Source organism: Bombina bombina, chromosome 8 (genome assembly GCF_027579735.1).
Source record: "Bombina bombina isolate aBomBom1 chromosome 8, aBomBom1.pri, whole genome shotgun sequence".
Taxonomy (NCBI): domain Eukaryota; kingdom Metazoa; phylum Chordata; class Amphibia; order Anura; family Bombinatoridae; genus Bombina; species Bombina bombina.
In genome coordinates, this window is record NC_069506.1 from 6,278,088 (window position 1) to 6,293,205 (window position 15,118).

Genomic DNA, 15,118 nt, shown 5'->3' on the forward strand with positions numbered 1-15,118 from the left:
TGTGTCACATCTGCATGTAATACTGCAGCATCTGTAACTAGTGACACTGATCAGCTCTGTGCAGGGACAACAGCATTACATTATATTGTGTCACATCTGCATGTAATACTGCAGCATCTGTAACTAGTGACACTGATCAGCTCTGTGCAGGGACAACAGCATTACATTATATTGTGTCACATCTGCATGTAATACTGCAGCATCTGTAACTAGTGACACTGATCAGCTCTGTGCAGGGACAACAGCATTACATTATATTGTGTCACATCTGCATGTAATACTGCAGCATCTGTAACTAGTGACACTGATCAGCTCTGTGCAGGGACAACAGCATATTGTGTCACATCTGCATGTAATACTGCAGCTTCTGTAACTAGTGACACTGATCAGCTCTGTACAGGGACAACAGCATTATATTGTGTCACATCTGCATGTAATACTGCAGCGGCTGTAACTAGTGACACTAATCAGCTCTGTGCAGGGACAACAGCATTACATTATATTGTGTCACATCTGCATGTAATACTGCAGCATCTGTAACTAGTGACACTGATCAGCTCTGTACAGGGACAACAGCATTATATTGTGTCACATCTGCATGTAATACTGCAGCATCTGTAACTAGTGACACTGATCAGCTCTGTGCAGGGACAACAGCATTACCTTATATTGTGTCACATCTGCATGTAATACTGCAGCGTCTGTGTGTAACTAGTGACACAACATGGAAAAGTGCGCAAAATGACCCCAAACTTTCATTATTATTATCATTTATTTGTATAGCGCCACCAAATTCCGTAGCGCTGGGTACAACGATAGGGGTATACAATGACAACATTTTTGATAAAAATACAAAACATAAAACTAAACAAATCTGGTACAGGAGGAAGAGGGCCCTGCTCCGGAGAGCTCACAGTCTACAGGTTTAGGGTGCAGAGACATAAGGTTGGGGTAGCTTGTCACATCAGTTCTAGTTGCAGCAGTGAGTCAGGCAGTTCATGTTTTAGTTTGGTTAGGATGAGAGGTAGAGGAGTGAGGGTAAGCCTCTCTGAATAGATGAGTTTTCAAGGAGCGTCTGAAGCTATACAAGGTTGGAGACAGTCTTATGGAGCGGGATAGAGAGTTCCAGCGGACAGGAGCAGCATGTGCAAAGTCTTGGAGACGGGAATGGGACGTAGAGATAACAGGAGTGTAGAGACGTAGGTCAGAGGTTGATAGAAGAGGACGGGATGGGGAATATTTCATGATGAGAGGAAATATAGTTGGGAGTTAGACTGTTTGGTGCTTTGTTAGTTAGGGTTAATACTTTACACTGTATTCTGGAGTGTATGGGGAGCCAGTGTAAAGACTGGCAGAGCAGCTGATGTAGATCGGCGACCTAGGTGGAAGAGTCTAGCAGAAGCATTCATGATAGATTGGAGGGAGGAGAGGCAGTGTTTTTGGAAGGTCATTTAGGAGTAGGTTGCAGTAATCCATGCGTGACAAAATGATGGAATGAATAAGTATTTTTGTAGTTTTTTGAGTAAGGAAGGGATGAATTCTGGAAATGTTGCGTAGGTGTGAACGGCAGGATTTGGTAAGCGCTTTTATATGTGGGTTGAATGTGAGCTTTGAGTCTAGTGTGACCCCAAGGCAGCGAACCTGGGGTGAGGTGTTGAGAATAGTCTCCAACTATCAGAGAAATGTCAGGTAAAATTAAACATTTTAAGCAGAATTATATTTGGTTTTACGGTTGAATATTTTTAAATGTTATGTAGCACCTCTTACTTTATTACCCCTAGCTTGTAACTACATAACCACTGTCTGACAGTATGCACTTTATTAGCATTAACCGTATACTACACACACGCTACACACACACACACACACACACACACACACACACACACACACACACGTATAAACTCGCATGCAGTATCAGCACTGTCTGACAGTATACACCGTACACTACACACACGTATAAACTTGCATGCAGTATCAGCACTGTCTGACAGTATACACCGTACACTACACACACGTATAAACTCGCATGCAGTATCAGCACTCTCTGACAGTATGCACCTTACACTACACACACATGTATAAACTCGCATGCAGTATCAGCACTCTCTGACAGTATGCACCTTACACTACACACACACTTATAAACTCGCATGCAGTATCAGCACTGTCTGACAGTATGCACCGTACACTACACACACACATATAAACTCGCATGCAGTATCAGCACTCTCTGACAGTATGCACCGTACACTACACACACACACATATAAACTCGCATGCAGTATCAGCACTCTCTGACAGTATGCACCGTACACTACACACACACATATAAACTCGCATGCAGTATCAGCACTCTCTGACAGTATGCACCGTACACTACACACACACATATAAACTCGCATGCAGTATCAGCACTTTCTGACAGTATGCACCGTACACTACACACACATAAACTTGCATGCAGTATCAGCACTCTCTGACAGTATGCACCGTACACTACACACACACACACACATATAAACTCGCATGCAGTATCAGCACTCTCTGACAGTATGCACCGTACACTACACACACGTATAAACTCGCATGCAGTATCAGCACTCTCTGACAGTATGCACCGTACACTACACACGTATAAACTCGCATGCAGTATCAGCACTCTCTGACAGTATGCACCGTACACTACACACATGTATAAACTCGCATGCAGTATCAGCACTCTCTGACAGTATGCACCGTACACTACACACACATATAAACTCGCATGCAGTATCAGCACTGTCTGACAGTATGCACCGTACACTACACACACACATATAAACTCGCATGCAGTATCAGCACTCTCTGACAGTATGCACCGTACACTACACACATGTATAAACTCGCATGCAGTATCAGTTCTCTCTGACGGTATGCACCGTACACTACACACACGTATAAACTCACATGCAGTATCAGCACTGTCTGACAGTATGCACCGTACACTACACACACACACACACACACACACATATAAACTCGCATGCAGTATCAGCACTCTCTGACAGTATGCACCGTACACTACACACATGTATAAACTCGCATGCAGTATCAGCACTGTCTGACAGTATGCACCGTACACTACACACATGTATAAACTCGCATGCAGTATCAGCACTGTCTGACAGTATGCACCGTACACTTTACATTAGTGGTCCATTCAGTCTGTGTAACCTTCACGTTTAGGAGACAAATACATTGTTTACTTGCTGTCTTTTAGAGCAATTGGGGTAACTTTCTGCATCACCTTATTTTTAGTTTGTTGAAGCAGTATCAGACTGAAGCCTTGTCCCTCTTTGTCCTGTGCTGGCTTCAGCTACAAAGCTGCATCTGGCTCCTCTCTTCCCTGCCAATCTGCTGCGTGCGTCAGCAAGTAAAGCTGCCAAAGTCTTAGATCTCTTCTGAGCTCTTTCCGCCTTCTGGAATGAGCGGCTCGCAAGCGCTGTGGGTATTGAGACATTAGGTACCATCTGGGGGGCCGTGTGCTGTTGGCTTCTGTCCCAAACGTGTGTTCGATTTGGCAGCACTTAAATATTTTTATCAACGTCACCAACTCGGTTAAAACGAACTTCTGTAGGTTGATAGCAGATGCTGCCTGTTTTGTTCAGGCTAATGGAGCAGCACCAGGTGGTCATGTAACTATACACATAATAAGTTTGAGCCTGAGGGTTTATCAGTCGCTACTCACACTTTGTGCACATCTGAAGAAAATTGCTCTAAAGGTCCAATAATCTGCAAACTAGAAAATGCATCCAATTGTTCTTGGCAAGTTAACAAATCTCACTGCTTTAACTTCTGAGAGCACCCTGCATAGTTAGGTTTGCTGCAGATTACCTGGTCCTTCTATATGCTGCAGTGATTGTTCAAAGTTTACAAGCTCATTTGCATCTGGCTACAGATCTGTTTAGAGAGAGACCTCTGCGCTTAGCTTGTTACAGTAAAGCTAGTTTTCTTAAGTTTATATATATATATATATATATATATATATATATATATATATATATATATATATATATATATATATATATATATATATATATATATATATATATATATATATATATATATATATATATATATATATATATATATATATATATATATATACAAAAAATGAAAGGAAAAACGTATTTTGTGCACACCACAGAGAACAAGAAACCTCACCGCTAACTCCGTTCCTGAACAACCATGACTTTCCTGCAGGGATTTGTTGCACACATTTCAATGTCACAAATATAAACTACTTCCTGTGTATATCTTAACAGATTCCTCTAGGATATTGCCCATGGAGCAAATCCAAGACCTCGGAAGTGGGTTTTTTGAACACTGGTTACATTATCACCAACTATCACATTTCTTAGCACGTTGCTACAACAAACTAAACATAATGCTTCCTAGAACACCTTTTGAATTATGTAGCACTAACGAACCACCAAAACATTCTATATCCCTTTATTTATAAAATCCTCTCAACCCCACAACAGGATACCCTACCATCCTACACTCAGGCATGGCACTAAATTAGCTTTACGTAACAATACTAGTCAGTCCGGTCATTTAGCCCAATATATTCTACTAGTCAGTCTGGTCACTTAGCCCAATATATTCTACTAGTCAGTCTGGCCATTTAGCCCAATATATTCTACTAGTCAGTCTGGTCACTTTGCCCAATATATTCTACTAGTCAGTCTGGTCACTTTGCCCAATATATTCTACTAGTCAGTCTGGTCACTTTGCCCAATATATTCTACTAGTCAGTCTGGTCACTTTGCCCAATATATTCTACTAGTCAGTCTGGTCACTTTGCCCAATATATTCTACTAGTCAGTCTGGTCACTTTGCCCAATATATTCTACTAGTCAGTCTGGTCACTTAGCCCAATATATTCTACTAGTCAGTCTGGTCACTTAGCCCAATATATTCTACTAGTCAGTCTGGTCACTTAGCCCAATATATTCTACTAGTCAGTCTGGTCACTTAGCCCAATATATTCTACTAGTCAGTCTGGTCACTTTGCCCAATATATTCTACTAGTCAGTCTGGTCACTTTGCCCAATATATTCTACTAGTCAGTCTGGTCACTTTGCCCAATATATTCTACTAGTCAGTCTGGTCACTTTGCCCAATATATTCTACTAGTCAGTCTGGTCACTTTGCCCAATATATTCTACTAGTCAGTCTGGTCACTTAGCCCAATATATTCTACTAGTCAGTCTGGTCACTTAGCCCAATATATTCTACTAGTTAGTCTGGTCACTTAGCCCAATATATTCTACTAGTCAGTCTGGTCACTTAGCCCAATATATTCTACTAGTCAGTCTGGTCACTTAGCCCAATATATTCTACTAGTCAGTCTGGTCACTTTGCCCAATATATTCTGTCAGTCTGGTCACTTAGCCCAGCATATTCTACTAGGCAGTCCGCTCATTGAGCCCAGCATATTCTACTAGGCAGTCCGCTCATTGAGCCCAGCATATTCTACTAGGCAGTCCGCTCATTGAGCCCAGCATATTCTACTAGGCAGTCCGCTCATTGAGCCCAGCATATTCTACTAGGCAGTCCGCTCATTGAGCCCAGCATATTCTACTAGGCAGTCCGCTCATTGAGCCCAGCATATTCTACTAGGCAGTCCGCTCATTGAGCCCAGCATATTCTACTAGGCAGTCCGCTCATTGAGCCCAGCATATTCTACTAGGCAGTCCGCTCATTGAGCCCAGCATTTTCTACTAGGCAGTCCGCTCATTGAGCCCAGCATTTTCTACTAGGCAGTCCGCTCATTGAGCCCAGCATTTTCTACTAGGCAGTCCGCTCATTGAGCCCAGCATATTCTACTAGGCAGTCCGCTCATTGAGCCCAGCATATTCTACTAGGCAGTCCGCTCATTGAGCCCAGCATATTCTACTAGGCAGTCCGCTCATTGAGCCCAGCATTTTCTACTAGGCAGTCCGCTCATTGAGCCCAGCATTTTCTACTAGGCAGTCCGCTCATTGAGCCCAGCATTTTCTACTAGGCAGTCCGCTCATTGAGCCCAGCATTTTCTACTAGGCAGTCCGCTCATTGAGCCCAGCATTTTCTACTAGGCAGTCCGCTCATTGAGCCCAGCATATTCTACTAGGCAGTCCGCTCATTGAGCCCAGCATTTTCTACTAGGCAGTCCGCTCATTGAGCCCAGCATATTATACCAGATGACCAGATTGTAAAACTTTTGTAGGGAGTCAGGCCATGCAATTGCTCTGCCCTAGTCTCTGTACCCTCTTCTTTATTGTATCCTTGTATAATGCTTCAGACTGTTTATATGTTGCATTACAAACAGATACGTTTGTAGTTTTGCCATTTCTTGGCATGTTTCTCTGTGACCTGTTTAGTTGACATGTTAATTGCTAACATATATATGCTGTGCTGACCTGGTACACCTTTCCTGTAAATTAGTGTGTGCATGGGAGTGTTCCGTAACTATCTGCATCACAGCAGATTATTTTAGTGTTGGGTGGCTAAGCATGCCAATAAATACCCCATGGGGTACAAGTTCCACTGGCAAAGAAAACAGGGCATAGATCTTTTCATATGTTCTTTCCTACAGCCACCTCTGGAGAGCTTGGCAACCGTGGAAGAGACAGTGGTCCGAGACAAGGCCGTAGAATCGCTGAGGAAGATCTCTCACGAACATTCACCAGTTGACCTTGAAGCTCACTTTGTGCCTCTGGTAAAGCGACTGGCCAGCGGGGACTGGTTTACATCCCGCACGTCAGCATGTGGTCTCTTCAGTGTTTGCTACCCCAGAGTGTCCAGTACGGTCAAGGCTGAGATACGACAGTAAGTTGCTTGTTTGTTTTGTTTTATCACTTTTTCTTAAATGCTGTTAGAATAATACTAAAGGGGACGGTAAATCTAGAAAACACTTTCTTGCAGGACCACAGAATTACATTTGAAATGTTTTGCTGATCAAACGGTGGAACACATTTTATTTTAATGCATTTCACCCAGATTACAACTAAAGCTTGTCATGCACTGGATAATATCCAGCCCTCTGTGTGTAGGTCTGGGGCAGCCTGTATGGTTTTGCATCTACAGACTTATGGATATCATGGGAGGTACCCTTCTGGGGCCCCGCTCTCAGTTTGGGTTTAATATAATCCCCAAGGCAGAACATGCAGTGATCTGAGATGTCATCGCAGAAAATGCCGCATGTCTGCAGAAAGAACATGACGTGCAGGAAATGTTACTGCTTTAACTTTGCAGCGCTGCTCCACATAAGGCTTTTCTCTTCAAAAAGCGCTTTGCTTTGGCAGCACTGTAAGTCTTCCTTAACACAGCGCATCCACAGCAAAGTGCTGTTTGAAGTGAAAAGTCAAATATGCAGTCTACAGAGCTGTGTTTTCTGAATGACATTCTTATGAGCAATGCACCTTTTTTATTACTACATTTCTATGTTAAATCAAGACAAAAGGAAATTTATTCAAGAGACATTTTACAAAATTTTTTTTGTCTGCAGCTAACTTGCAATCCAATTTTCAACTGCTGCAATATATTATAAACGTTTTACAATTGCTTTATTCTTCAGTTAATCAAAACATTGCAACTGAACTGGTGCCTTAGTGTAACTGCCTAATTTAAAATTGAATTTTATTTAAATATGACCTGCAGAAAAAATTTCCATTAAAAAAAATCTCATTGCAGAAAGTGAAAAAAGGTCTGCCTCTGGGAATATAATTTGTGGTTAACTGTTCATGTGGGCAATGCTGTTAAATAGCATTGCCCACAATAGTAAAAACATTTTCCAGATGAGTTTGTGCCACACAGATATTTTAGTAATGTTACAGACATGTTTAGTATTTATCTTGCAATGTCCTCAACTGGTCACTTATTAGCTTCTTACCTGATATAGATATATAGCAGATCAAACTGAACGACACTGATGCCATAATGTTTTGTTTTCTGTGTTTTTACATTGTCTACATTTTTACGGTTAGAGTTCAGTAACGGCTCTGTGCGCCCATGCGCAGCTGATGCTCCCATGCGCTCTGTGCGCCCATGCGCAGCTGATGCTCCCATGCGCTCTGTGCGCCCATGCGCAGCTGATGCTCCCATGCGCTCTGTGCGCCCATGCGCAGCTGATGCTCCCATGCGCTCTGTGCGCCCATGCGCAGCTGATGCTCCCATGCGCTCTGTGCGCCCATGCGCAGCTGATGCTCCCATGCGCTCTGTGCGCCCATGCGCAGCTGATGCTCCCATGCGCTCTGTGCGCCCATGCGCAGCTGATGCTCCCATGCGCTCTGTGCGCCCATGCGCAGCTGATGATCCCATGCGCTCTGTGCGCCCATGCGCAGCTGATGATCCCATGCGCTCTGTGCGCCCATGCGCAGCTGATGATCCAATGCGCTCTGTGCGCCCATGCGCAGCTGATGCGCTATATGCTAACGCAATAAATACTGCATATTTCACTCATTTTGTATTTGTACTGTACACACGTGCTGTTGCCTCTGGTTCTCGTGCACTTACTGTGGCATCACGTGTGGCTTTATATGCACTTCTGTGTTACAGTAGAATAATGTTGTGCTAAAACTTTCACTAATGTACAGTCAAATGTTTATGAAAATTAAGTACCAAATTGTGTATATGAGAATTCAATCAGTTTATAACATTTTCCAAATTTGAAACATTATTTGTGCTTTAAAAGGAACAGATTTTTCTAGACTCCTGTTTTGACAAACCCATCATGTCTGGTCATCTCCGTTGCATGTGAAGGTTTGTGCAGATGGCTGTTACCCCAGGGTGGCCCTTAATAATGTCAGGTGAATCAAATCGATTGATGCCCAGATACAGCTAAGGCATTACTCTGATGCTATACATACATAGAGTAACCATTTCCTCTTTTTAAGATGTCTTTCTGTAGAATTATTTGCCCTATCAGACATTAGTAACATACATGCAGACCTGCAGTAATTGTACGTCTGAAATTTACTAATCCCCAGGATGTTTTACAGTTAAGTTGTCATAGACTGCATAACCATTCCTAGACATGACAGCCTTATTGTGTTGTTGTCCCACGCCACATGAGCTGAGGTTTATCCAGCAATGCCACAAAGGTTACACACACTAGTTAGATACAGACTCGCACACTATAGAGACACACACACACACACTAGTTAGATACAGACTCGCACACTATAGAGACACACACACACACACACACACACTCTAGTTAGATACAGACTCGCACACTATAGACACACACACACACTAGTTAGATACAGACTCGCACACTATAGAGACACACACACACACACACACTAGTTAGATACAGACTCGCACACTATAGAGACACACACACACACTAGTTAGATACAGACTCGCACACTATAGAGACACACACACACTAGTTAGATACAGACTCGCACACTATAGAGACACACACACACACACTAGTTAGATACAGACTCGCACACTATAGAGACACACACACACTAGTTAGATACAGACTCGCACACTATAGCGACACACACACACACACTAGTTAGATACAGACTTGCACACTATAGAGACACACACACACACACACACTAGTTAGATACAGACTCGCACACTATAGAGACACACACACACTAGTTAGATACAGACTTGCACACTATAGAGACACACACACACACACACACACACACACTAGTTAGATACAGACTCGCACACTATAGAGACACACACACACTAGTTAGATACAGACTCACACACACACACACTAGTTGGATACAGACTCGCACACTATAGAGACACACACACACACACACACACTAGTTAGATACAGACTCGCACACTATAGAGACACACACACACACACACACACACACTAGTTAGATACAGACTCGCACACTATAGACACACACACACACACACACACACACTAGTTAGATACAGACTCGCACACTATAGACACACACACACACACACACTAGTTAGATACAGACTTGCACACTATAGCGACACACACACACACACACTAGTTAGATACAGACTTGCACACTATAGCGACACACACACTAGTTAGATACAGACTTGCACACTATAGCGACACACACACACACACTAGTTAGATACAGACTCGCACACTATAGAGACACACACACACACACACACACACACACTAGTTAGATACAGACTCGCACACTATAGAGACACACACACACACACACTAGTTAGATACTGACTCGCACACTATAGCGACACACACACACTAGTTAGATACAGACTCGCACACTATAGCGACACACACACACACTAGTTAGATACAGACTCGCACACTATAGCGACACACACACACTAGTTAGATACAGACTCGCACACTATAGCGACACACACACACACACTAGTTAGATACAGACTCGCACACTATAGAGACACACACACACACACTAGTTAGATACAGACTCGCACACTATAGCGACACACACACACACTAGTTAGATACAGACTCACACACACACACACTAGTTAGATCCAGACTCGCACACTATAGAGACACACACTAGTTAGATACAGACTTGCACACTATAGCGACACACACACACACTAGTTAGATACAGACTCGCACACTATAGAGACACACACACACTAGTTAGATACAGACTCGCACACTATAGAGACACACACACACTAGTTAGATACAGACTCGCACACTATAGAGACACACACACACACTAGTTAGATACAGACTCGCACACTATAGAGACACACACACACTAGTTAGATACAGACTCGCACACTATAGAGACACACACACACACACACACACACACACACACTAGTTAGATACAGACTCGCACACTATAGAGACACACACACACTAGTTAGATACAGACTCGCACACTATAGAGACACACACACACACTAGTTGGATACAGACTCGCACACTATAGCGACACACACACACACACTAGTTAGATACAGACTTGCACACTATAGAGACACACACACACACACACACACACACACACACACACACACACACACACACACACACACTAGTTAGATACAGACTCGCACACTATAGAGACACACACACACTAGTTAGATACAGACTTGCACACTATAGAGACACACACACACACACACACACACACTAGTTAGATACAGACTCGCACACTATAGAGACACACACACACTAGTTAGATACAGACTCGCACACTATAGAGACACACACACACACTAGTTGGATACAGACTCGCACACTATAGAGACACACACACACACACACACTAGTTAGATACAGACTCGCACACTATAGAGACACACACACACACACACACACACACTAGTTAGATACAGACTCGCACACTATAGACACACACACACACACTAGTTAGATACAGACTTGCACACTATAGCGACACACACACACACACTAGTTAGATACAGACTTGCACACTATAGCGACACACACACTAGTTAGATACAGACTTGCACACTATAGCGACACACACACACACACTAGTTAGATACAGACTCGCACACTATAGAGACACACACACACACACACACACACTAGTTAGATACAGACTCGCACACTATAGAGACACACACACACACACTAGTTAGATACTGACTCGCACACTATAGCGACACACACACACTAGTTAGATACAGACTCGCACACTATAGCGACACACACACACTAGTTAGATACAGACTCGCACACTATAGCGACACACACACACTAGTTAGATACAGACTCGCACACTATAGCGACACACACACACACACTAGTTAGATACAGACTCGCACACTATAGAGACACACACACACACTAGTTAGATACAGACTCGCACACTATAGCGACACACACACACACTAGTTAGATACAGACTCACACACACACACACTAGTTAGATCCAGACTCGCACACTATAGAGACACACACACACTAGTTAGATACAGACTTGCACACTATAGCGACACACACACACACACTAGTTAGATACAGACTCGCACACTATAGACACACACACACACTAGTTAGATACAGACTTGCACACTATAGCGACACACACACACACTAGTTAGATACAGACTTGCACACTATAGCGACACACACACACACACTAGTTAGATACAGACTCGCACACTATAGACACACACACACACACACTAGTTAGATACAGACTCGCACACTATAGCGACACACACACACACACACTAGTTAGATACAGACTCGCACACTATAGACACACACACACTAGTTAGATACAGACTTGCACACTATAGTGACACAAACACACACACACTAGTTAGATACAGACTCGCACACTATAGCGACACACACACTAGTTAGATACAGACTTGCACACTATAGCGACACACACACACACACACACTAGTTAGATACAGACTCGCACACTATAGCGACACACACACACTAGTTAGATACAGACTCTCACACTATAGCGACACACACACACTAGTTAGATACAGACTCGCACACTATAGCGACACACACACACACACACACACACACTAGATACAGACTCGCACACTATAGAGACACACACACTAGTTAGATACAGACTCGCACACTATAGCGACACACACACACACACACACTAGTTAGATACAGACTCGCACACTATAGAGACACACACACACACACTAGTTAGATACAGACTTGCACACTATAGCCACACACACACACACTAGTTAGATACAGACTCGCACACTATAGAGACACACACACACACTAGTTAGATACAGACTCGCACACTATAGAGACACACACACACTAGTTAGATACAGACTTGCACACTATAGCGACACACACACACACACACTAGTTAGATACAGACTCGCACACTATAGAGACACACACACACACACACTAGTTAGATACAGACTCGCACACTATAGAGACACACACACACACACTAGTTAGATACAGACTTGCACACTATAGCGACACACACACACTAGTTAGATACAGACTTGCACACTATAGCGACACACACACACACTAGTTAGATACAGACTAGCACACTATAGACACACACACACACACTAGTTAGATACAGACTCGCACACTATAGCGACACACACACACACTAGTTAGATACAGACTCGCACACTATAGCGACACACACACACACTAGTTAGATACAGACTCGCACACTATAGCGACACACACACACACTAGTTAGATACAGACTCGCACACTATAGAGACACACACACACTAGTTAGATACAGACTCGCACACTATAGAGACACACACACACACTAGTTAGATACAGACTCGCACACTATAGAGACACACACACACTAGTTAGATACAGACTCGCACACTATAGCGACACACACACACTAGTTAGATACAGACTCGCACACTATAGAGACACACACACACTAGTTAGATACAGACTTGCACACTATAGCCACACACACACACACTAGTTAGATACAGACTCGCACACTATAGAGACACACACACACACTAGTTAGATACAGACTCGCACACTATAGAGACACACACACACTAGTTAGATACAGACTTGCACACTATAGCGACACACACACACACTAGTTAGATACAGACTCGCACACTATAGAGACACACACACACACACTAGTTAGATACAGACTCGCACACTATAGAGACACACACACACACACACTAGTTAGATACAGACTTGCACACTATAGCGACACACACACTAGTTAGATACAGACTTGCACACTATAGCGACACACACACACACACTAGTTAGATACAGACTTGCCACACTATAGAGACACACACCACTAGTTAGATACAGACCTCGCACACTATAGCGACACACACACCACACACACACTAGTTAGATACAGACTCGCACACTATAGCGACACACACACACACACCTAGTTAGACTACAGACTCGCACACTATGCGACACCACACACACTAGTTAGATACAGACTCCGCACACTATAGAGACACACACACACTAGTAGATACAGACTCGCACACTATAGAGACCACACCCCACACACTAGTTAGATACAGACTTGCACACTATAGCGACACACACACACACACACTAGTTAGATACAGACTCGCACACTATAGAGGCACCACCACACACACCTAGTTAGATACAGACTCTGCACACTATAGCGACACACACAACACTAGTTAGATACAGACTCGCACACTTATAGACACACACACACACACTAGTTAGATACAGACTCGCACACTATAGCGACACACACACACACACTAGTTAGATACAGACTCGCACACTATAGACACACACACACACACTAGTTAGATACAGACTTGCACACTATAGCGACACACACACACACACACTAGTTAGATACAGACTCGCACACTAAAGAGACACACACACACACACACTTAGATACAGACACCACACTACGACACACACACACTAGTAGATACAGACTCGCACACTATAGCGACACACACACACACTAGTTAGATACAGACTCGCACACTATAGCGACACACACACACACTAGTTAGATACAGACTCGCACACTATAGCGACACACACACACACACACACACACTAGTTAGATACAGACTCGCACACTATAGCGACACACACACACACTAGTTAGATACAGACTCGCACACTATAGCGACACACACACACACTAGTTAGATACAGACTCGCACACTATAGCGACACACACACACACTAGTTAGATACAGACTCGCACACTATAGCGACACACACACACTAGTTAGATACAGACTTGCACACTATAGCGACACACACACACACACACACTAGTTAGATACAGACTCGCACACTATAGAGACACACACACACACACACACTAGTTAGATACAGACTCGCACACTATAGAGACACACACACACACACTAGTTAGATACAGACTTGCACACTATAGCGACACACACACACTAGTTAGATACAGACTTGCACACTATAGCGACACACACACACACTAGTTAGATACAGACTTGCACACTATAGACACACACACACACACTAGTTAGATACAGACTCGCACACTATAGCGACACACACACACACTAGTTAGATACAGACTCGCACACTATAGCG

General features: G+C 43.3%; 1 protein-coding gene and 1 long non-coding RNA gene across 2 annotated transcripts in view; one reads left to right on the plus strand and one right to left on the minus strand.

Annotated features, from left to right (window-relative positions):
• The window catches only part of LOC128638252 (uncharacterized), a 33,810-nt gene extending 30,465 nt beyond the window's left edge, over positions 1 to 3,345 (minus strand). Inside the window, exon 1 of the long non-coding RNA XR_008399077.1 lies at positions 3,290 to 3,345. This is a non-coding gene — a long non-coding RNA (uncharacterized LOC128638252). The remainder of the gene's footprint in view (positions 1 to 3,289) is intronic.
• Positions 1 to 15,118, plus strand: part of PPP2R1B (protein phosphatase 2 scaffold subunit Abeta) — a 127,071-nt gene that overhangs the window by 56,630 nt on the left and 55,323 nt on the right. Inside the window, exon 4 of the mRNA XM_053690109.1 lies at positions 6,623 to 6,855. Coding sequence (XP_053546084.1) covers positions 6,623 to 6,855 — 233 coding nt within the window. The remainder of the gene's footprint in view (positions 1 to 6,622; positions 6,856 to 15,118) is intronic.